Source organism: Balaenoptera physalus, assembly GCF_965194825.1.
Source record: "Balaenoptera physalus genome assembly, chromosome: 9".
Lineage (NCBI taxonomy): Eukaryota > Metazoa > Chordata > Mammalia > Artiodactyla > Balaenopteridae > Balaenoptera > Balaenoptera physalus.
In genome coordinates, this window is record NC_138888.1 from 19,608,650 (window position 1) to 19,633,750 (window position 25,101).

At 33.4% G+C, this 25,101-nt stretch overlaps 1 protein-coding gene across 3 annotated transcripts in view; it reads left to right on the forward strand.

Annotated features, from left to right (window-relative positions):
* Positions 1-25,101, forward strand: part of SHPRH (SNF2 histone linker PHD RING helicase) — a 92,488-nt gene that overhangs the window by 13,211 nt on the left and 54,176 nt on the right. For all 3 annotated transcript variants that reach the window (XM_082474403.1, XM_082474404.1, XM_082474405.1), the window contains exons 4-15: positions 1,712-1,930; positions 4,460-4,538; positions 5,188-5,338; positions 6,503-6,611; positions 7,246-7,502; positions 8,982-9,641; positions 10,930-11,181; positions 12,005-12,083; positions 13,966-14,129; positions 14,247-14,503; positions 15,661-15,782; positions 23,624-23,712. In XM_082474403.1, the coding sequence (XP_082330529.1) occupies positions 1,712-1,930; positions 4,460-4,538; positions 5,188-5,338; positions 6,503-6,611; positions 7,246-7,502; positions 8,982-9,641; positions 10,930-11,181; positions 12,005-12,083; positions 13,966-14,129; positions 14,247-14,503; positions 15,661-15,782; positions 23,624-23,712 (2,438 nt within the window). The remainder of the gene's footprint in view (positions 1-1,711; positions 1,931-4,459; positions 4,539-5,187; positions 5,339-6,502; positions 6,612-7,245; positions 7,503-8,981; positions 9,642-10,929; positions 11,182-12,004; positions 12,084-13,965; positions 14,130-14,246; positions 14,504-15,660; positions 15,783-23,623; positions 23,713-25,101) is intronic.

Genomic DNA, 25,101 nt, shown 5'->3' on the forward strand with positions numbered 1-25,101 from the left:
AATGCCCCTACTTCTATAATTTTTGTCTTTATTTGCTTAATAGTGTGCTTAGCTTATAGTAATTACTCAAGAAATGTTTATGGAGTCAATAGGCAGAATTTAAAGGGATCTGAGCTGATTGGAATTTTTGCATTATTCCTGTGCTTTTTTATTTTGTCATGGCCAGAGATTCTTGGCTGGCCTTTATTCCACCTCTCCTTTGCAGTCTGACAAATAATCTCAAGAGCCTGCTTCCCATAAAGACCAGTTAACTTTGCTACTGTTTCTTGGCAAGACGTTGCATCCTTGGTCAGGACTGCAGTTGCAGAGTTGTCTGCCGTTGGTTCCCAAGGGAGAGTGTGGATGGCTTGATGCAGCCCATCAACACTACTGGAAAAACGGCTCAGATTCTCCAAGTCCTGCTCATGGTGGGTCAGCCTTATTTCAGGTGCAAATTATAGAACATTTTTATACTGGAATATTTGGGAAATCAGTTTCTGAGCTTGGTTATTGAATTGTTTCTGCAGTACATTCTTTGCAAAGCTTCATAATAACTAATAATAGTAAATCATTTTGCATGTTAAAGACTTAAAAGGAGGAAAATCACTGGTTTTACAATTGGAAGGAATGATTTTAGGTACACCTAGAATTTTTAAAGTTAGGATAAGAATTCCATTATTCTGCCTTTTAAAAATAATAAAATTTGAACTTTTCAAAGGAAAACTTAAAGGATTTTAAAGGAAAACTTCAAATTTAGTTATTAATACTAGAGTATACACCTATACTAACAGTCTGAAATAACCAAGCATGTAACTACACATTAATTGTAAACTTTTGAAAATCTTAATATGACATAATTTTTATTGAAAAAAGTAAATTATGTATTTTATGGTACAGTTTTTATTTGAGGGCATATGAGTGAGGCCTGTTCTATAAATGTGTGTAGGCCTATTTGAAACCTTTCAGTAATAAATCATTAGCTTTAGCTAATGGGGTTTGTAAATTTGTTCAAGAGTTTGAATTTTTTTTTTCATGTTGTAGGCATGAATCTTCTTCCACAGGGCAATTGTGCCCAACAAATGAGTCTGAAATTCTTACTAATTTGTATTGATGGTTTAAGCCCTTAATCTCCTAATTGGCTGCTGGTGCTGCTACCAAATACCTATCCTTTTTAGCATAAGAAATAGAATGGGAATCCTTGTCTTATTAGACATAGAAAAATTGTCTGCATATGGATTTTTTTTATGTTAAGATGTAAAAGTGAAATAAATTATCCTTTTACAAACTGCAAAAGATATTCACGTTCAGTTCCTCAGACGTTTATTAAACATCTACAATGCGCAAGCACGTGCTAGCTGCTCTGAGGAGTTATAAAAACAAGACAGCCTTTGCTCTCAAAGAGCATTACAGTTCAGTGGGGAAGGGATGAATACACACAAGTGATTGTATTACCAGACAGATTGCAATGTGTTACTATATCCAAAGTATAAGAGTATTGCATGAACACAGAGGAGAATATTAATTCTGATCAGGGAAAACAAAAGAAAATGTCATGGAAAAAGTATCAGTTGAATTATCTTGAAGGATGGATGGGTAAATTTTTGATCAGTCAAAAAACATACTAAGCAAGGCCCCAGAGGTGGAAGAATGCATGGTATGTTCTTGGAATAAGAATTGCTTATAAATGTGGATGGGGTTGTTTTGAGTACATTTGTTGTTCTTGGATATACAGATGTGTTGGAAGAGGATGAGGAAGATTCAGAGAGTGAGCCAGAGGGACAGGACATCGATGAGCTCTATCACTTTGTGAAGCGAACACATCAGCAAGAAACTCCGTCCATCCAAGTGGATGTCCAGCATCCTGCACTGACCCCTGTGTTGAGACCATACCAAAGAGAGGCTGTCAATTGGATGCTACAACAAGAGCATTTCAAAAGCACCCCTGCTAGTGGCAAGTATAAGATGCTTAAAGAAAGGCAAATTGATCAGAGGGATTATATGAGAGAGAGGGTAGGGGGAAATCGATCAGTAAACAAATCATATTGAAAACATAGGATAGAATGGGTGTTACTATGAACAAAATTATTTTCTAAGAAATCCTTCAAAATTGAAATCTAGAGAAATTCATTTATGAGTTCCCTCATCCGTAAAAGTTCGAACTGATTTTTCCAGCCAAAGTAAAGGCTGCCTTGATTGGAATTTTTAAAAACCAAGAAATTTTTTACACGCCTTTTCAACCAGGAATTGCTTTTGTAACCTGATCAGATGGAATCTTCCTAGTATATGTAAAAGGCTTTACAATTTAATCATGAATGTTAGGGACAGAAAGCAAATTTACAAAAGTAGGAGACTTACGTGTGACTAATCTAATTTTCCTAGGTTTGCATTTATTTTCTTTACTCCACAAAATAAATAATAAAATGAAACACCATCTAGTAAGTGTTTTCATAAAAGTAGTAGATTTATGGGAGTCATTTGTGCACTTCTTTATCATTGTCTTTAAAGGCATGGACACAAGATGAGATTTTTACATGACTCTAGGAAGTAAAGTGTTAACTATTTCTCATTCTTCCTATATAGATTTATTTTAATCAGTGATGAATAGCTCTTATTTCTCCCACTTTTTTATCCAACAAACTTTATTTTTTTTAACTTTTTATTTTGGAAATATCAGTTCATAGCCAATATTATTTCTTCTTCTTCCTCCTCCTCCAATATTTTGAATTATTTTGAAATAATAATCCCACATATTGTATCATTTCTTCTGTTAATATTTCAGTTTATTTCATTAAAAGATAAAGGAGCTTTTAAACAGATATAAATATATGTACAATGCATTTTAAAACCCAGTAATTCCTTAATATCACCAAATTTCTCTCCCTTCCTTCCCTCCTTTCTCTCTATTTCTCCCTCTTATAGTTTGTTCAAATCTGAAACCAAATAACATCCATATATTGGAATTAGTTGCTGTCTCTTAAGTTGCTTTTACTCCATAGGTTTTATCTCCTCTCTCTTGTATTTTTTTCTTATATTTGTTTAAGAAATGATTAGCTCTGTAGAGTTTACCACAGACTGGATTATTTTTTCTCCAAAATGAAATAATTTTTTTCAACTAAGGAATTTGATTAAGGTGTAACTTACATACAGTAACATGCACAGACCTTAAGGGCACAGTCTGATAAGTTTTCATGAATCTATGCATCTGTGAAACCAGCAACTCAGTTAAGACATAGAACCAGACTTTCTCAAAAGTAGCCACTGGCCACACATGCCTCTTGAGACTTGAAATGTGGTTGTCCAAATTATGTGCAGTAGGTTTAAAATATATACTAGATTTCAAATAGTACCAAAAAAAGAATGTGAAATATCTCACTACTAATTTTTATATTGATTGCATATTGAAATGATAATATTTTGATCATATTGGGCTAAATGAAAACAACTATTAAAATTAATTTTATCTGTTTCTTTTAATATTTCTATCATACACGGCTGACAAAGTATTTCCATCACCCCAGCAAGTTCCATAATTGCCCAGTCAGTTCTCCTACTTCAACCCCTTCGGGAGACAACCACTGTCACCGTAAATTAGTTTTGCCTGTTTTTGAAACAAATGGAATGATAAAATGTGTACACTCGGGTGGAGGGAGTTGGCCTCTTTCAACATAATGTTTTTGAGGTTCATCCGTGCTGCATGTGTCAGTGATTCATTGTTTTTCGTCCACAGGCTGGATTTTGTTGATTAAATCCCATGTGTCATTTAGTAGTTTTTCTGTTCCCTTGGTTCCCATAAATTAAAGCTTTTTATCTTTTAAGTTTTTTCATTTTATAAAACCTATGTGTCTGTATTCCTACTTCATCTATTAATCCCTAAAGAAAGTAACAAAAAATGGCTTACCATTTCACTGGTGAGTAGAGACATACTTCCTACTTAGCAGTTGGTTTGAACAACTTAAAATATTAAGGGAAGGGTTAGTGGAAGATTCTGGCTGAAATAAACTCAGTACTTCAGTGTTATAGTTTTAGATATTATTTCCTCAGTTAAGCCTTTCCTCCCACTCAGACCCATATAAAAGGTTAGGTCTGATTTACATTAATGTATTAGTCCAGTATCATGTATCTGTTGAGTTATTTAAAGACATCAGGTAACTTCTTGAAGGATTTATAAAAGATAAGCTACTTTCCTTTATTGGGTAAGACTTGGTTATATGTATTAGTTTTCTTTTCCTGTTAATCCTCTGTAATTTGCTATGCTTTTTCTGTCTTATCACTTGTTTATATGGAACATATTGGTGCCCAAAGCAAAGGAAGCTAAAGAATAATATCTGAAGAAAAGAATGAGAGGAGTCCTAGCCTTTTTCCCATGTGTATGTGCCTTTCCAGGGTGTCCTGACTGTTAGCTTACTTTTCTTTTAATGTGATTATCTGGCAGAAAGGAAAACAAACAGAATCTTGTTCTTATGATTATATTTTTCTTTAGAAAATGCCCTGCACTTCCTATGGCGAGAAATTGTTACATCTGAGGGTTTGAAACTCTACTACAATCCGTATACAGGCTGGTAAGGCAAAACTTTATGTACTTGATAGTAAAAATAAATATTACAAAAACCTGTATGAGATTGGTAGCATAAGTCTTCAGCCTCAGCAGTACCTCAAGAAGGAATACTAAGTCCAGGTCTCATTAGACATTTTTATAGATAGACATAGAATTAATAGCACTTGTAATTTTTCGGTAGATAAATGTAGTATAATAGACTGAAGATGCATAGTTATTGATATTTAAAGAGATTATAATTTTAGGTAAAAATGTCATCTTGTTATGGGCCAGTTCATTAAATTTGTTCATTTCTATTATGAAAGAGTTTTAGGAATCATTAAATATGACTAGTGAATCAGTAGTTATTGCCATTCTTATTTTTTTATTCACAGATTCATAAAGGTCACAGAAAGAAGGCAGACATGCTTCCTTTTATTTATAGAAGAGAAAAATGATGACAGTACCAATTCTGTTTCTGCAGACTTTAGTTGTCAGCTCAGGCAGGTTTTTGATCACAGTTCTTATATTCATGATCTAGGGATTATAATTGTTGCAACCTAAAATATAATTTTTAAAAGCTTAGCCTTCTATGCCTTTCTCCCAGTTCTCTTTAGGAACAGTGTAATTTTTATTTGCATTCCTATGATGTGTTTTTCTTGTTTTTTCCTTAGCATCATCCGTGAGTACCCAAATGCTGGGCCACAGTTGCTTGGCGGAATCTTAGCAGATGAGATGGGTCTCGGAAAGACAGTAGAGGTTTTGGCTCTGATTCTGACACATACTCGACAAGATGTCAGACAAGATGCTCTCACTCTTCCTGAGGTAGTAGGAGTACTATAGGGCTTGGGAAAGCGGGGACATATGTTCTCCAAAAGCATCATGTATCGAACATTTGCTTGGCACTTAAGTCAACACTTTCAATTTACTCTGTGACTAATGATTTATATTAGTTGTTAGTTAACTTCAAGTAGGCACAGAAAATGGGATGTTTGTGACCTGGAGGGGTTTTTTAAAGTGATATTGGCCAACTAGGAAGGTGACATGCTGTCACTTACCAAGCTTCCTTCTAGCTGGCAGAGAAATTCCCTTAGGAAAGTTTCATTACTTCCTCAAATGTTTTGTCACTACTTCAAGTCTCCATATTACTGCTAAATATTTTTGAGAGCTATTTTTCAAAAACTGTGCAAATCTCAGATATGTAAATCTTAGAGTCAAATATCAATAATTAGAACTTTGTTACAGGATAAACAGCTTAGTAATTAGATTGCTAGATGAAACAAACTCTGAGTCTTTATTCCAAAATACAATTGTGTTTAAAAATACAAATTTTAGAGTTTATAAGAAAAAGAAAAAACTTCAGTGAGGCAAATATGGCTCACAGTTCATATTTTCCAGTAATGGAATCTGAAGTCAGCCCATTAAATCCTGCCGAAATGAGGCCACTAGTTAAAGGCATAACTGTAATTACCTGTAGGGCCCACCATTCTCACAACCTTAGTGGTTATGTGATCTTTTAGTAGTGTAAAGTTTGCAAAATTAACCTTTCAGATTTGAGTAAGGGTTAGAGTAGGGAATGTCTATTTCCTTTGTAGAAAATGAGTTGGAGTATTCAGTTTTAACTATCGGTAACTTCCTTTGGATATTTTCTGTTCATTAGCTGTGTTAATTTTAAGTTATTTTGAGTATTATTACAAATTCAGTGGGTTATTACTATTTTAAACAAGGCTTGAAAAGTTAATTTCAGAAGTTTCACACTTAAAATTTAGGTAATTTAAGATAACATGTACAATTTTAAAAAGTGATGGCTAGCTGTAAACTCTGAAATAAAAAATAAGGTTTATATGTGTGCATAACATATTTAGCCCTTTCTTTCATAATTTATTATAACTTTTTCATCTCCTTAGTAGAAGGAGGGTTTGTTTTATTAAGCAACTCAGAATACTGAAAGCAAAACACTGTGTGACTACTTAATGTTGTTTATATCAGGGAAAAGTGGTGAATTATTTCATTCCATCACATTATTCTGGAGGAAATGTAAAAAACACAGAAACCCAGAATATGGAATTTGAACCAAAAGAAAAAATTCATTGCCCCCGTAAGTATGAAATCTCTTAAAGATAACACCTTTTTACAGTGATCTTTGTTCTAGTTCTTATAATCATTATATAGAGATATCTTGTAATTGTTATGAATAATTGTTTCTACAGTTATTTATACTTTGCATAAAAGTTCAATTACAAGGCATATTATCTTAACAAAAATAAACATTTATTCTTTGGTTTGACTTGGTCCAGACAGTTTTTTGCTTAATTTGTTACATTTAAATTTCTTTAGCTTACAATTTAAACCAGGCTTTGATAAAGAGTAGCTACTTCAGATTCTGCTAGCAAATGAATGTTTCCCTTGCTAATGGTAGCATTTATGTAAATAACTGTGAGAAGTTTTTTTTTTTATATATATAGTTTTAAATGATAGTTGATTTGTAAGATTAGCAAATTAATATAATTCTTCCTTAAATTATTCCATCACAGTAATTTATTTCTTAATTATTGAGATAAATTTTTATTACATATTCTTCAAAATGATGATGTACAGACAACATATCTTTAATAAATCTTTGATTTATTTTCTTCTTAACTTGGTCCTCGGTACACATTAAGATTAACTGAGTTTTCTTTTCTTTTCATTTTAATTGTTTTGACTGAGTTAGCATATCCTTTTGCATTTAGCTACTCGTGTGATGATCCTGACAGCTGTTAAAGAAATGAATGGAAAAAAAGGAGTTTCCATTCTTTCCATCTACAAGTATGTCAGTTCTATATATAGATACGATGTTCAACGGAACAGGAGTCTTCTGAAAAGGATGCTGAAATGTTTAATTTTTGAAGGTCTTGTGAAACAGATCAAAGGCCATGGTTTTTCTGGTACTTTTACACTGGGAAAGAATTACAAAGAAGAGGATATACACGATAAAACAAAAAAGCAGGTAACAGAGCATTTATTAAGTAGTTTTATGTGATGCTTTACAGAATAAGTTGACAGACCCCACCTGTCTGAAGCTCTTACAGTCTGATGATAAAAAAACAAACATTAGGAAAAACGCATACGGCTGTGACGTATGTTTTCTACTTCCTGAATATAAGTTCCATCAGAGTAGCAACTTTATTTTGGTCACCATTAAGCCTGGAGAAGAGTGCGTGACATATGTCAGGTACTCAATAAATATTTATTGAGTGAATTATAAAATTAGTTTGTTAAGCATATTATAATTTAAGATAACTTTTCTTACCCTCATGTTGTTGTCAGCAGTTAAAAAAGCATGTTCCATACTTTATAAAAATATTGATACCTTACATTTGCATAGCTCTTTATATACAATGAATCTTTTACATAAGTTTTTATTTTTCCCATGTCATCACCTTATAAAATGTTTATATTTTGTTATAAAACTGCTGCTTTGTGGCCAATAAGTTCAGTTTGCCTTTGAGAAAATAGTTACAAATTGGCAAACATAACTCAAGAAAAGACTAATGACAACAATTCAAAATGTAGAGTTACCAGCTTAGCTACTGTGAAAGAAATGACAGACCAAAAAGTTCATTTCCTAGAGCAGGGAGTCTCCACCAGTTTCTCCCCAGCTAGGTTAGAAGACTGCAATGAACTTCTGTGCTTTTAATAATCCTTCTGCTACCCAAAAAAGAAAATCTCCTTCAGTTAATGCCAGTCATTCCATGTTAATGTCATTCATTCCTCTGTTCAACCTTGACTGTGACATCACTTCTAGGAAGCTATTGCTGGCACCTACCTCCCCATCACAGCCCCTCTCTGTTATATAACCCTCTTATGCATTCCTATAGCATCATTTTATTTATTACTGTTCTGTCTTTTCCAACAGACCCCTTTGAGACCAGGAGCTAAATATTTCTCATATATATATCCCCAGCATCTAACATGATACCTGGCACAGAATTGGCATTCAATAAATAATTGCAGGAGGGTACACAGTTAGAAAGGAGAAAGAAAGAAGGAACTTATTTGCTAATTGCAGTAACTAGTAGATTAATTTTCACTTTGTTTAAATGCTATATTTTAATACTTGGTATTTTTATAATTGCCCTAGTTTGTATATTTATGTATTATAAACTACCAGTCTTTTATTGATTTAGGCAGATTATAAATTATAAGAAGTTGATGTCAAAATTAGTAGCTCCCTTTATCTTTCTAATTTTTGTTCACTCCAAATCTTAATGATACAGCAGTAGAGCTTTCTTTTGCTTTTGGAGGGAAAATCAGGGAGGGGAGTTCTTAGAGCAACTTGAAAGCCACTGATCAAGAGTGATTCTCCTCAGGGAAGGGGTAACAAAGACTGGCTACTAGATTTTTATGTAAAGCACATGAAGTTGGGCATTTCATTTCAGATATGTCACTCTGTTGAAATAAATTAAATAAATAGTATTTTTCATAGGCTGTGGGGAGTCCAAGGAAAATTCAGAAAGAATCCAGAAAACCAGGGAGCAAGGACACAGATTCTGAATACTTGCCATCAAACACCTCTGATGATGATGATGATCCTTACTATTATTACTATAAGGCCAGGAGAAATCGTAGTAAATTGAGGAAAAAGCCTGTTCCATCCACAAAAAAGGAAAAAAGTCAGCTTAACATCAACCTCAACTCACAGGATCTCTGTCCAGCTGCCGGTGACTCTGCAGTTACTGATGTTACCACATCTGAAAGTACATGTGTCTTTGAAGTCAAGCAAAAACATGCAGCAAAGGACCAAGCTGAATCTCTAAATCCTGTTGGTCATGACATGCCACATTCTAATATCATGGGTCCCTATAATTCCTCCGATTATCACTTTGAGTGCATATGTGGTGAAGTTGACCAGGTAGACCGTAAGCCTCGTGTTCAGTGCCTGAAATGCCACTTGTGGCAGCACGCAAAATGTGTGAATTATGAAGAGAAGAATCTGAAGATTAAACCTTTCTACTGCCCCCACTGCCTTGTTGCGATGGAGCCAGTATCAACAAGAGCAACTCTGATCATCTCCCCTAGTTCCATCTGTCATCAATGGGTGGATGAAATCAACAGACATGTGAGGTCATCATCTCTTCGTGTCTTGGTAAGGTAGTTTGGACTCTTTAAAGGGATAGGAAAATGTAAATTTTCACTCCATGATAATTTTTATAATCTTTGTCACTTTGTTTTTTATCCCAAAAATTAACTTAGTGAGATAATAATAATATTAAATCAGAACTTGAAGAGGAAATTGAGAGTAAGAAATAGAACCGTAGACTGTTTATTCTTTTCTGACATCAGAAGTTAAAGCACTTTGGGTGGAAAGATGAAAGCTTTTGAAAAAAATCTTGATCATATAAATGAAAAAGTCTTTGTATAAGCGTTTATACTCTGAGAGAAATGCAATTCAAAGGCAGCATTGTGTAATAGTATGAACTTGTATGATCTTTCAACTTTTAGCTCCAGAATCTTCCTCTGAAGCCTCAGTTACCCCATCTGTAAAATAAGGATTTACTCATTCAACAGATATTTATTGAGTACCTATTATGTGCCAGGAATTGTGCTAAGTTCTGAAAATAGTACCCCCTCACAGACTTTTTGTGAAGATTAAATGATTTGATAAAGTGCTGGCACATAGTAAGTGGTCATTTAATGTTGTTGTTCACTACTGTTAGTTTTCTTTACTCTCCTTGTTCTTCTTTCCACACAAATGTTATGTATGTTTTCTAGATTTCAGCCACTATGATAGGCATGGAGAATACAGTAATATGTAAAACACCATCTTTGCCATTGAGGAGCTCTGTTCTGTAGGGTAGGCAAACCTTGGTTTGAATCTTGACTCTACCAGTTTGGAGCAAGTCACTTCATGTTTCTTATGTGTGGGATAGAAATAATAACAACTAACAGGATTGTTGTTGAAAGTAGGAGATAAAACTTTGCATGGTGTCTGAAATATAAAAGGCATTCAGTAAATAATAGTTCTTATTGTTCTACTTTTTCACACCATTGTGCTTTTGTACAAGCTATTCCATCTGCCCACCTACCTGTAAGTCCTTTTCCCTTTTTCTCCACCTGTGAGGACTCCTAAATGTACTTCAAGATCTACCGCAAATTTGAATTCCTCTCTGAATTTACCTTCTTAGCCATAGAATTGGTCTTTCCACTGTGAGCCTTCACATTTACTTCACATTTACCGTTCCATTCCCATTACTTATGTTATTAGTCTTACACACTAAAATGCATCTTTCTCTAGACAGGTATAGGATGTATCTTATAGCATGTTTGGTTCTAAACAAATAGAAAGGGCTCAGTAAGTGTATAAATAAATGACTATTTCAGTATCTTTGATGTGCCTTTCTGCAATAACTATGTCTATGCTGATTATTTCCTAGGTATATCAAGGAGTGAAGAAAGATGGTTTTTTACAGCCTCATTTTTTGGCAGAACAGGATATAGTCATCATTACTTACGATGTCCTTCGTTCAGAACTAAACTATGTAGATATCCCACACAGCAATAGTGAGGATGGACGTCGCTTAAGGAATCAGAAGCGCTATATGGCCATTCCCAGCCCCCTCGTAGCTGTGGAGTGGTGGAGGATTTGCCTTGATGAAGCTCAGATGGTTGAATGTCCTACTGTAAAAGTGAGAATTTCTGCAGAACCTTCTGAGGGCTGGGGAAGAGAAAAGGGAAAGGAATTGGAGGAGACTGTCCATAGAAAATTTAATAGTTTAAGTGTAGTTAACCCACAGCATTGACATTGGCCAAAAGTTTGCCTTTGAACACTCAACATTTGCTTTTCTCTGTGTATGAACTATATAATCCTTAGGAATTATTTTGGTAATCTGTGAATCATTGCTCTAAATGCAATGCACATGTATATTTGAATAAGATGGCAGTTTTTGTGTGATGCAGATCAAAGTATTTAGGGACTTTTATAAGCATTTCTGCTATGTGGAAGGCTCATCATATAGCCTCTGATAACTTTGGCAGTTTTTTTGATCAGAGAGACCAAATGGTAATAGAAAAATACTACTCTAGAGGACAGAATTTTTATTCAGACTTTGTTGTATGTCTTTATTCTGTCTTCATTGGCCAGTCTGTAACCTGAATTGAATTTATAAATCATGTCTATTAGCATGGTGGTTCACATCTGGAGGATGGGGTGGTCTAGGGAATGTATCAGTCATTCAGGGGGTATTTTCATTCTACACATACTTGAACTACCTTTCCTCTTTGGAAGGACACATGGCAGCCTCCTGCTAATGAGAACCACTGTACTAGAAGATAGCCCGTTGAATATGACATTCAATATTGAGTGTGATAAGTGTTTGATAAGAGCAGATGCATCTGACCTGAAACATAGCTTGTCATGGGCTATTTTCATAAGTAAACATATTCCTGACTTTTGAGTTTTTCCTGTTTCTTTTTTCTTTTATTTTTTATTTCATATTTCTCTCCCATCAGGCTGCAGAAATGGCTCAGCGCTTAAGTGGGATTAACCGCTGGTGCATCAGTGGCACTCCAGTACAGAGAGGATTGGAGGGTAATGTATGGTTTTCTCACATATTTATTGCATATATTTGAAAAGCTTAATTTTTTTGAACAAGAAGTATTTTATGTTTACCTTTGGCTAAAATCCTTACTTAAGTGATTATATATGTATTTATATTTGACTCCTAATAGTTTCAAACACTTACCTTTTTAAATAGAATCAAGTGATTTTTGTTTGTATATATGAGGATAGATATATGATGAGTAGTCCCATTGTCCTAATTTGAGCAGTTACTGTGCGTGCTTGAACAGTGTAGACATAGGCCTGACTTGAACTCAAAGTTCCAGATGGTGAGTAGAAAACAGGAAGAACCTGACAAGAAAGAAAGAGGGAAAGAGCCAGAGAGAGAGGAAAAAGGAATTAATTTCACTTGGCCGTGTCTATAAAAATAAGGACCTCCCGCTCACACAGTATAACTCATGCTTCTACATTAATCTCATTCATTTAACTTATTTTTTCCATAGAACATAGACTGCATTTTTAAAACTTTTGTTCAAGTTGCAAATATTTAAAACTAAAAGTTTAAGTATGTGTTGTTTTACATAATAAATTTCCTGAAAAGCTGTCATTAAAATGTGGTTAAATTATAAAATATAAATATTCTTGGAGTCCTGTGGCAAATATTCATCCTCAAAATTTATCATTCTGAAAATTCAAATTTTCATATATTGTTTGTTTCTAGCAGAATAACTTATCTTTCTGCTAAAATAAAAATATCAACATCCATTACAATGACGTGAAAAACAATTTTTTTTGATGATTATTTTTAGGGGAAAAATGTTTTTTAGGAAGATTTTAGGTATATATTTAAATACCTGTGTAATTTTAGTAAGTTACATTGTGAAACATATTTATAGAATAATATCAGACTAATTAAAAGGCCAAATTTAGTGGTCTGCTGTTACATTGGAAACTGCCCAATTATGATATTTAGGTGTTAATAAGATATCATTCAGCTCAAAAGTTAGCTGAGAAGGTATAGAAAAAAGAAAATGACTATCAAAGTTACTTTTTTTCTAATTTTAATATTGAAAAAATATGAGCAATAATTCCTCAGTTCCCTGGGCAGTTAGTTTATTTTGGTTGAATAAGATGTTGGCAGGTGTTTTGAGCACTTGCCACCATTCAACAAATTTTTTATTAATTTTTTTGAACACCTTTATTGAGGTATAAATGACATATAATGAAACTGTAAATATTTAAAATGTAAAATTTATAAATTTTTGACATATGTATTTACCTGTGAGTTTATTTCCACAATCAGTATAATCACCCCCAAAAGTTTTCTCATGCCCAAATTACCTTAAAAAATAGCCTTTCCCAAATTTCTAGAAATTTAGTTTATCTTTCATCTTTGCTTCCATGATTCGCTGATATCTTTAATACTATGACTCTTGTAATACATCTGTTCTTTTTGTAGTTGTTGCAATGGGAATGTTAGCCTGACGTGACTTACTATGTTGTATTTGGAAGTAGAAGTCTCATTTTTTTTCTTTTTGTGTTAGACCAGGGTTTCTCCACCTTAGCCCCATTGATGTTTAGGGACAGATAATTCATTTTTGGGGGGAGCTGTTCTGGGCATTTTGGATATTGAGCTTTTACCCTCTAGATGCTTGTAGCATTCTTGCAATTGTGACACCCACAAATGTCTCCAGACATGGCCAAATGTCTCCAGTGGGCAAAATTGCACCCCTCCACCTCCACCTCAGTTGAGATCCACTATGCTGGACTGATAGAGATAAATCAGATTTGATGATTTATTAATTAACAACATTCGTTTTTGCACCATGGTAAAGTCAAAAAATTGTAAGTCGAACCATTGTAAGTTGGGCACCGTCTATATTCTCAGTGTGCTTTTTTTCTTTCTTTTCAGATCTTTTTGGGTTAGTGGTCTTTCTTGGTATTGAACCTTACTGTGTCAAACACTGGTGGGTTCGACTTCTCTATCGTCCTTACTGCAAGAAGAATCCTCAGCTCCTCTACAGCTTTATTGCCAAGATACTGTGGAGGTCTGCAAAGAAAGATGTGATTGACCAAGTCAGTAGGATAAGTTTTTATTGATTAAGGGTATTAGGAAAAAAAAAAGAAGAAAAGCAGAATTTTGGTAGAAAGTTAAATTTCCAGGTGAAATCTTCTTTTTTCTCCTCTGTATAGATCCAGATACCCCCTCAGACAGAAGAAATCCACTGGCTCCACTTTTCTCCAGTGGAAAGACATTTCTATCACCGTCAACATGAAGTGTGCTGCCAGGATGCAGTAGTAAAACTCAGGAAGATTTCTGACTGGGCTTTGAAGCTCAGCAGCCTGGACAGAAGGACTGTCACCTCCATCCTGTATCCATTGCTGAGGCTCAGGCAGGCCTGCTGCCACCCACAGGCTGTTCGTGGGGAGTTCTTGCCACTCCAGAAAAGGTTTTATTACCAATTTTCTTATACTGCAATTGGTAATACAGTAGTAATAGACAATATTTAAGCAATTAGCTTCCTAGCCCACAGTTTCGTTCAGGGTATTATAACTGAGTTGTCAGCTATTTTTAAAGCAGTGTGGTGATTTTTCTTTGATATGGAACCCCATTTGTGAAAGAGAATCACATCAAAATTATTTTCATGGTTTTGAACATTTCTTTAAAATTAGAACTATTGTAGGGTTTTGTTGTTTTTTTGGGGGGGGTTGTTTTCTGGTGCACCCCAGATATGAAAGGCTTTTGTTCTTTTTGCATTATATTTTTTGGTTCCCACATCAGGAATTAGATGAATTAGATTACCATTAAATATTTTCTTTATAGTCGTGCTAGCTATATTCTTTGATTATTCCTTTCTAATACATTAAGGTTATTTATGCCCACAATACTCTATTGTCCCAGAAACTTTTTTGTTCATCAGACTGTGACTCAAGAACTGGCCTTTTTTTTAGCACTTGATATTAAAAAGATACCCTTTCAGGTGCTGTAAGAAACATAAAGAGGAATTTGACTTTTGTCCTTGCCTTTAAGCAGTTTATAGACAAATAAAGGAGCTGACAAAGATTATAGATCTTTATAACGTAAGGCAAACATGATGTATTTCACAAGAGGTATATATGAATTGCTATGGACAATTAGAGTATGACAGTAATTTCTATATAAAGTAGTTAATGTTAGACAGCCTTCTGGTGGAAATGGCATTTGAGCTGATCCTTGGAGAATATTCATTTTCTTTACAGATTAAAAAAAATCAGGCTCTTAGAGGTTAATTAAGTTTAGTGCTAGGATGCAGATTCAGTGTTACATTCTCACACCCATACTGTTTCTAATATATCATGTGTACTTTGTACTTTAGGAAGATTTTCCTAGTTCTGGTCTTCACTGACTGAAATGAGAGAAAGTTAAAGAATGATGGGATCAGAAGAATGCTTGCTAGAATAGTAAGAGGTAATCAAGCTAAAAGTGATAATGGTGAAAATGGGGGTAAACAGAAAGATACTGAAGATCATAAAGACTCTGTAAGAGTCTGGTACTCTTGATCTTATGTAATATAATACTATAACTTAGGATTCTTTCTAGTTCTGAACAATCTCCCTTTTCTTTTAGCACCATGACAATGGAGGAACTGCTGACATCTCTGCAGAAGAAATGTGGAACTGAATGTGAAGAAGCACATCGGCAGCTAGTTTGTGCCCTCAATGGCTTAGCAGGCATCCACATCATTAAAGGTAGAAGGTGATTGCTTTGTTATCTCTGGTTCTTCTAAACACTTAATAAGGAAGATTAGTTATAGTAGAAATCAAAGTTTCCCAAGAAAGACACTTTCACACGGTACTAATCGTAATTTAAATAGGTTCAGCTTAATGAAGAGCAGTTATACAGAACACTTCAAAAACCTTCAAAGTTTACATATGCTTTCACCAAACATTTCCACTTTTAGAAGTTTTTTTAGGGAAATTATAATGTGAACAAAGATTTGGCAATAAATTATTGATCTTAGTCCATAGTAGTGAACAACTGAAACAACCAAAATGCCTAGAAATAGAAGAATGGTTAAAATTTGACACATTCAAGTGAATATTGATCATTGATTTACAAAGTAATAGTGTTTATAAATTCATTCTCCCAACAAATATTAGAATGTCTGCTGTGTGCTGGGTATGATCTAGGCACTAAAAATAATACAGTAAAATAAAGTAGTCTCTGATCTTGTGGACCTTAAATTCTTAATAGAGGAAGACAAACAATTAATCAGATTGAATAGGAAAAAAATAAAATTATCTTTATTTGCTGCAATGTGATTGTCTATGTAGGAAAACTACTAGAGCAAATAAATGAGTTTCGCAAGGTTGCATAAGACAAGATGAATATATAAAAATTTATTTTATTCCTATATACTGGGAATGAACAATAAGAAATTATAACAATACCATTCATAGTAGTATCAAAAAAAATATGAAATACTTTGACATCAACTTGGAAAAAAGATGTACAAGACCCATACAAAAATCACGAAAACATTGAGAAGTACAAATATTGCTGAGAGAAATTAAAGAATACCTAGTTATACCATGTTCATGGATCAGAAGACTTAATATTATTAAGATGCTGATTCATCTCAAATTGATATACAGAGTCAATGCAATCAGAATTTTCCCAAACAAAAATTTTAGCAGGCTGTTTATAGAAGTTGACAAGCTGATTCTAAAATTCACCTAGAATAGTCAAAACAAGTTTGGAAAAGAACAAAATAGTTGGAAGATTTACCTGAATCAACACTTATTTTAAGGCTATAATAATCAAGACGGTATAATACTGGCATAAAGATAGGCAAGTAGACCAATGGAACAGAATAGAGTCCAGAACTAGTCCCACTTATTTATGATCAGTTGATTTTTCAACAAAGACGCAAAGGCATTTCAGTGGAGAAAGGTTAGTGTTTTCAGTAAGTGGTACTGGAACAATTAGTTATCCATATTCAAAAAGTTCAACTTTAACCTTGCACTATATAAACAGTTCAAAATAAAGAGGATGTTAAACTGAAATTAAAACCATAAAACTTTTATAAGCATTTTTATAAAGAAATGTATATTGTAAATCAACTATACTTCAATAAGAAAAATATTGATTGATTACATTTTAAAAAAAAGAAATATATAGGTTCTTTCCTTTAAAATCATAGACAACTATAACCTTAGGAAAAGCTACTGTGTGCTTCAGACTTCAGTAGTTAATGCTTCTTCTGTAGGAAGTGGCTCTTTAAAGACAACAGTAACCAAGGACTGATTGAAAGTTACATTCCAAAGTAAAACGGGAAGTCTGTATTCCCTCACAAACATTTCCACAGACAGTTGTATGTCTTAAAGAAAAAAATGTGTTCTTTAAATAGAAAACAGGGCCAGGTTTTGTTTTGTTCTGTTTGCTTCTTGGTGGGGAGGAGGATGAGAAGCTAGTTGCTTATCTCACAGATATGGTAGTTGACCATCTCTAAATCTCTGGTATTCAAGAAATACCAAGTTTCAGTTCACAAAATGTGAGTCCTTTGTTATAAGCATCTTTTCTTTTGGCCTGTAGGCAGTTTCTGAAACTAGTTTCTGACTCCCATGTGATGCTTTTATATGATATTTATCCATAAAACCGTTTGCATTTTTTGGAGTTGATGGTGCCTTTTTGTCATTCGGCTGTACCTCTCTCCCCTTCTTCGGGATTGTGACACTGTTGCACTCTTCCTGATGCATTGCTTCCTGGTGGGTGACATGATTTGCGAGCAGTCCGATATATAAATAAGATGGTGAGAACTGCGGCAGCAATTCAGTTTCTGTTTGAAAGGAATTAAGCAGTCTCTTTCTGTTTTCTTACATTTCCCCCTACATTGTGTTTTCACAATTATATTAGGCACTATAGGAGGGCCTCTTTTCACTTTCACTCTATTTCAAAAAACATTTGGTTGATTCAAAATCTTGGAAATGTACTACCCCATGTGTTATAATAGACCTCTCCTACTGTGTACATTTTTATCATGCTAGAATGTATCATTCAGCAATAGCTAATAACTACTAATTTTCTAGGAGCATCTCAGGAATTATGGATGCTTCAATCAGTATGTTTTTATTTTTGCTGGTATTAAAGGAGTGTTTATCTAGAAAGTGATAAGAGCGAATCATCAAGCTTCGACCTTCTTGACTATGTAGACATTATATATACATAGGTGTTTTGTGTGCTTTGGTAAGTGTGAAAATATGTGTGAGATCAATAAAACTTTAATATGTTCAAAAAATAAAAAAGAGGGTGCTATATAATGTGAAATTTCAGTACTCAGGCCAGATCCCCTGCCAGGACATCTCTCATCCAGAGGAATTTCCAGGGATGAAGTCACTCCTTGAAGACAGGATTTTGGAGTGATTCTATTCAGTGCTGTGCCCCCAGAATCTAGAACAGTGTCTGGGTTGTTTTTTGTCAAGGAACAAACTTGAGTTTATTTATGAGTTCTAGTGTATTCTGATTTTAATGTGCCTTTGTTATTTTTGTATGTATGCATACTTTTTAAAAACTGAACACTTACAAGTATAAAAAAGTTCAAAGTAAAATAGAATCCAACCATGAAGTTAAGAAAAAAAAAAAACTGTAAAACTTTTAGAAGAAAACAAAGGATAAAATGTTTGTGATTTGAAATTAGGCAAAGATTTCTTAGATATGACACCAAAAGGACAATGCATAAAAGAAGAAAAAACTGATAAATTTGACTTCATCAAAATTAACAACCTCTACTCTTGAGGGCACTCTCAAGAGAATAATCACCTATCTGAGTAAGAACTTGTACCTAGAACATAAAAAACTAATAAAAACCAATAAGAAGAAGACAGCCTAATGAAAATAGTCAAAATATTCGAACAGACTTCAATAAATATGTAGAGATGGCAAAAAGCACATGAAAATATTCATCATTAGTTGTTGGGTATATGTAAAATTTAAACACCAGGGATACCACTATGCCCTCATTAGAATGGCTTAAATTAAACAGATAAAATGCTGGTGAGGATGTGGAAACAACTGGAATTCTCCTTCATGCACTGCTGATGAGAATGTAAAACTGTACAGTCAGTTTTCTGTTACTTTATTTACTCATTAGCTTCATTTCCATTATCTCAACTTACTTTTACAGTAAACCTGGAATTAATTCAGTGCCTCTACCTTTCATTCTTTGCAAAAATCATTCATTCTTTGCATAAGTTTATTCTAGACTTTTTCATGATAACTTTTCTGGCTATCTTAAATCAAGTGTTACTTTTTTTGCAACTTCAGTGAATCACTAAGTGCTCTTTTCAACAACTATTTCAATTTATTGTAGTTGTAATGTAGTGAGAGATTGTACAGTTTTGTACCTTTTATACCATAGTGATTCTTAGGAGTTTTCTTATAATAATGAGGAAATTACTGATGTAAGTGTACCTTTTTATAAAGCTACTTTTAAACCTCTAATAGCTTAGGTTTAGATAATTTGATTTTAGTCTTTCTAAAACTAAGTAGGCTATAGTCCTTGACATCATGTTAGTATTTCATAATGGTGAAGTAATGTACAGTTTTAAGCACTTTTGATAATTTAGGATGTACAGATGCTTCTTTATTTCTATATTCCTCACAAAATCTGTGGAGTTAGCTCATCATAGTGTTAGAGCTGGAAAGGCATTTCATGATAAATTCCAGTTCCTTCAACCTTCCCACAAAGATACTAATCTGTTAGTCTACTTGGATGCACAGTTATGGAGAAAATTTACCATTTTTCTCATTTACCTATTAAGACCTTAAATAAATCAGTTACCCAGAAAAATTTATGTTTCAATTTAGCTAGCAGTGTTTGCAAGTTTGGATTTTCTCTAGTAATTCTTAATCATCACCATCATCATCAATGCCATCTCAGTTGCTGTGTGCCTGTGACTATGTAGTATTCCAGGCATCAATCTAAAATCTAAAATGATCTGTGCTTTACAATCCATAGTGAAAGACTAAGTAAGGCAACTTTTAATAGAAAATATTTTTTGAAACATACTTTCCTTTATTTCAACCTGGAAATAGGCAAAAATTGGGAAATTATCTAATAATTAGTATCTAATACCAGCTTCTCACAGCCCCAAATTAGTTGAGTGGAATAATTGTGATAAAAATCCACAGAATAAGTGACTATCACAGATAATAAATATGTGTGCTTGGTCTTAAAAAATACAGGAATAATGAATATGCTGTTTAAAATATTGTCAGGTCATTAAAATCTAGCCTCATATCTGAGAAATGATCATTTTTCTGCAAGCATTTTATATTATGCATTAACACCATCATATGTATATATTCTGTTTTATCCTCATAATTACCCAATAGTTGAGGCATTACCATCCCTATTTTATATGAGAAAATGAGTTCACAAGACTTAGTTGCTTTCTCAAGATTACAGCTAGTAAGTGACAGAGAATTGGCCCTGGATCTTTTGATTTCAAATCAGATATTTAATTTTTTTTATTATACTAGGTCTGCTTCTTTATCAAACAGGCGTTTGTAAACCTCAATATTATACTGTCTATAGTCGGTTGAAACTCACCATCAAAAATTTCTGAAATGGAGTAATATGTTACTTGCAGATGGTCACAATAATAAAAATAAATTTCAGATTTCCCATCTTAATTCTAAAACTGCATTCCTCATTTTATTCTATGTTGTTATGACTCAGAAGCTTAAGACAGTAAATGAATTTCTTCACTTGGCCTTTTTTCTAGTCTCCTTGTCAGATTTGTTGTCTCTTTTTCCCTGTGGTAAAGTTATGCATAATATGGGAATTGGGAGAAAAGGTTATTCATCTGATCATTTCCAAACACTGTAACACTCCAGCAGGATCAGCATGTCGTTGGCTCCTATGTGGCAAAATACCGTGCTATGGTGTAACAGGAGGTGCTTCACTGCTCTTTTCAGATAGTTTCCAGTGTATTCCTTCCCACTGTACTTATTTATCTATGGATGGAAACTATTGCTAATTGTTAAGAGAAGTTCCTATTAGAAAGTCCATTAATAAATGGTATGTCTATTCTTCATTTAATTTTAATTATGAACTTAATTGTGGAGGATTAACTACTTTTAGTTTCCATGGTTTAACTCATAGTAGTATGTTAAACGATACACATTTTTAAAAGTAACATTACATATTTAACTTATATAATTTAAACTATTCTAATATTAGAGATCAGAGAGTAAAGATCTGACTTCTAAAAGAAATCTAAAATTAATATCAAACTCTAAAGGGATTTGTTTATATCATATGCAAACATATATATATGATATACAATGTATATTCTACGGTCCTCACTGATTATGGTATTAAAAACATGGTATTATTTCAATTTTGTACAATGTATACATGAAATATATATACATACACACACACACACACACACATATATGGTATAGAAGTGTTTTAGATTCAGTTTTCTGGGAAAGAAAACTTTTTTCCTGATCATCACATACATTTTTCATTTCTACTTGTGTTTTTTTGGAGAAAATTAGTTTGGCAATATGGAACCAGTACAATTTGTTTACCTGGAAATGTTAGTGCCATCAAGTGGCAAAGAACAGGTATTTCCATATTTGGCTTAAACTTGTATAGCTTATTGAATATGCATATTTTTATGTCTTCCCCAGAAAAGGTCCTTTTTTTTTTTTACTAAGCATTAAAAAAAACATTATAATGACTAGTTCAGTTTCAACTGTTTTTATTATAGTCTAGTAATTGTACCTTCTTTAAAAGGTGTAATAATTATGAGGGGAAAATTGTTAAATGAATTATTCTCTATAAATGATAGTATAACTATTAATAGAATCCATATGTCTTTTGAAAAGCTTTAGAAAAATCTTCAAAAATTTGAACTCTTCAAAGAGAGTTCATTGTGTGAAGATAATTATGTTACTCCTACATTGTAATGCAATTTTATTATTGCAAAAATAATCTTCTCCTTTATTTAAGTGAATAGAAATTGGATGACTGTAAAGTACTATGAAAACGTGTGCTTTAGAAAGCTTTATATTAGATAACTGGTAGAATTAGATATAAAGCAGTGGTATAAAAGCAAGTGTTTTGCACAATAGTATGAACGAATGTACTTAATGCCACTGAACTGCACTCTTCTAAAAATGGTTGAAATTATAAGTTTTATTTTATGTATATTTTACCACAATAAAATTTACATCTATAAAATCAACTTTAACAAAGAGAGAGAGAGAGAGCCAACAACAAAATTTACAAAGGTGTATATATGGAAAACTCATTATGGCCATGAGCAAAGTTCTGAATCCATGATATTAATGAAACTAGTTTAAAGTTAAAAAAAATAAAAATGCAAGTGTATGTGATGATCAGGAAAAAACCTTTTTTCCTCAGCAAACTAAAACCAGAACATCTCTTTACCTTTTTTCCCCTTGTATTCCATGATTTTGCCACTGTTAGATTTTTATTTTAATTGTATGTATCAATTAACAATTTTGAGTTTTTCCCCAGGCAGCAAATAACATAGGTTCCATTACTCAAAGCCATTAAAAATGTTTCATCTCTTCTTCAGTGAAGTCTCATCAAACTTTTTCTGAAAGAACCAGATAATAAATATTTTAGGTTTCGTGAACCGTAAGATCTGTGGCAACTATTCAGCTCTGCTATTGTAATGCAAAAGTAGCCACAGACAGTACATAAATAAGTCAGCATGGCTGACTTCCAATAAAACTTTATTCATGGACCCTGAAATTTAATATCATGTAATTTTCACATGTCACAAGATATTATTATTATTTTAATTTTTTCAGCTATTAAAAAATGTAAAAAAAATTCTTAGCTTGTAGACCCTACAAAAATGCAGTCAGATTAGACCCGTGGGCCATAGTTTGCCAACCTGTGCTTTGGTACTTTTTTAATTACTTTATTTGAATAAGGTGCTAACTATGTATAATAAAAAACAGCATAAATCTCAGACTAATAGTGATTTGTGTGACCAGAAATAGAAAGAATTCCTAAGTTTTTGAAATGTAGTTATTAACTGTAAATCATTCTGGCCAAATACCAATAAGAACAATTCCTATCAAGAAGAGTGCATTATTTTTCTGAGAATTATGTGTACGTTGGTCATAGTGTTTTGAATATTTGTCTATAAATACATGTAAGTACCCCAAATTTGTCCTTAATTTCAAACATCCTAATGACTACTGATTGGTAGTCACTAACTTTAACAAGAAGAAAACCGTTTGTTTAAATTAAAAGTTAATTCAGAGTTTGTTTTTCAGTATAATTTTAAAACATTGTGTTTGGTGTTCTAGTCTGTGAAATTAACCCAAAAAAAAAAAAAAAAGGTGCTGTTACCAGCTTTTTTTTACTGGGGCAGTCATATTAATACCAAGTTAAATTCCTTTTCTTAAAAAATAAATTAGTGAATTGTAATAATTGCTATATTTTTACAGTAGGTGTTTTTAGATTATAGATAACTAGATGACATTGGGAACTAAATACATGATTTTCTTATACTTTAAATATATTTTGATTATTCAGGTGAGTATGCCTTGGCAGCAGAACTGTACAGAGAAGTGCTGCGTTCATCTGAGGAACACAAGGGAAAGCTCAAAACTGATTCACTGCAAGTAAGTAAAAAGTTTCAAAATATTTGCTTTTTATAAAATAATTTTTCTGAATATTTAAGAGGACAAAGAGTAACAAATGGACTTAGTCATAATCACTGGGGATGAAGCTTGGAAATCATGTTCTTTTAATAAGCACCCAAGGTGATTTGTATATACACAAAAGTTTTAGAATCACTATTCTGTCTGCTCAGGTCAATATTGGCCACAAGGCTGACTAGATAAGCCTAAGCTACATTAGAAAAGCAGCTCAAAATATTTGTATTTCAAAGAATGGGGTCAGTTTTATCACTTCACATATTAACATCAACATATTTATTCACATGGTATTCACCAAAAAGAAGAGAAATTGAGTTAAACTCAAAAATGAAACTAAGTGATAATAAAAACTATCCAATGATCTTCTAGTTTAATTTTTGGAGGTCTTTTAGGGAGATTTGGATATTTGAATTATAACACTTACTTAAGTGTGAAATATCTTCCTCTTCCTGGTTCAGTCCAGTGGATCATATAGACAAGGCTCTCTAGCTAAATGGTAAATAAGGATACTTTTATGAATCTTGGTAAGTTTAGGCTTGAGTCCCAGGTGAGGCTTCTTTTTTACCATTCAGAATCTAAACCTTGGGACCTACATGTTCACCTGTGCCTGAGCAGGTATTAGGAGGAGTGTATGGGGGGAGAGGGAAGAAGAGAGAAAATTAAATACCAGTCTACTTATATTATGCATGGGTAAGGATTACAGAAGGTCATGGACCTTTAGCAAATGTATTTACCACATGCGAGAAGGAGCAAGTACAAAGGTGTCGTGCTCCTGAATAAAGGAAACAAAAGTAGGACAGGTAGGTCCAGTATGCCTGAATTCAAGAGTGAAGAGTAAGCTATCAGTCAGCCTGGTTCTTGGTTTTGACTCACAGTAACCCCAGCTGCTGATAAAGCATGGTCCACCAAATGTCTTGCTGTATCAAGTCAGATTAGCCACCCTGCTGTGTTGGGATAAAATGTGTAAGGGAATGGAGAGAGACAAGTATTCCTCCCAGTTCATTCCACCACCTTGTGCAGAAAGCAACAGAAGTCCTCTTCCACAAGTGCACACAGAGAAGTGGAGCCGAGTTTCTACCATTTTTTCTTTCATGGTATTTATACTTTTGTTTTTGCTATTACATCTGATAGTGCTACTGATTATGTCATCTGTGAAAGTATGATGAAAAGACCTAAGACATTTGAGGTAGTTCTTCAAAGATTAACTCTACAAAGATCTGTACCACGGCCCGTAATTTGTAGCAAAACAGAATAAAACCCTTATAGTCTCAAACCACTGACACCAAATCAGACCTTACCAGAAAGACTCCTTTCCCATCATCCTTTAGCCTTTAGCTGTCTTCTCAAATAAAG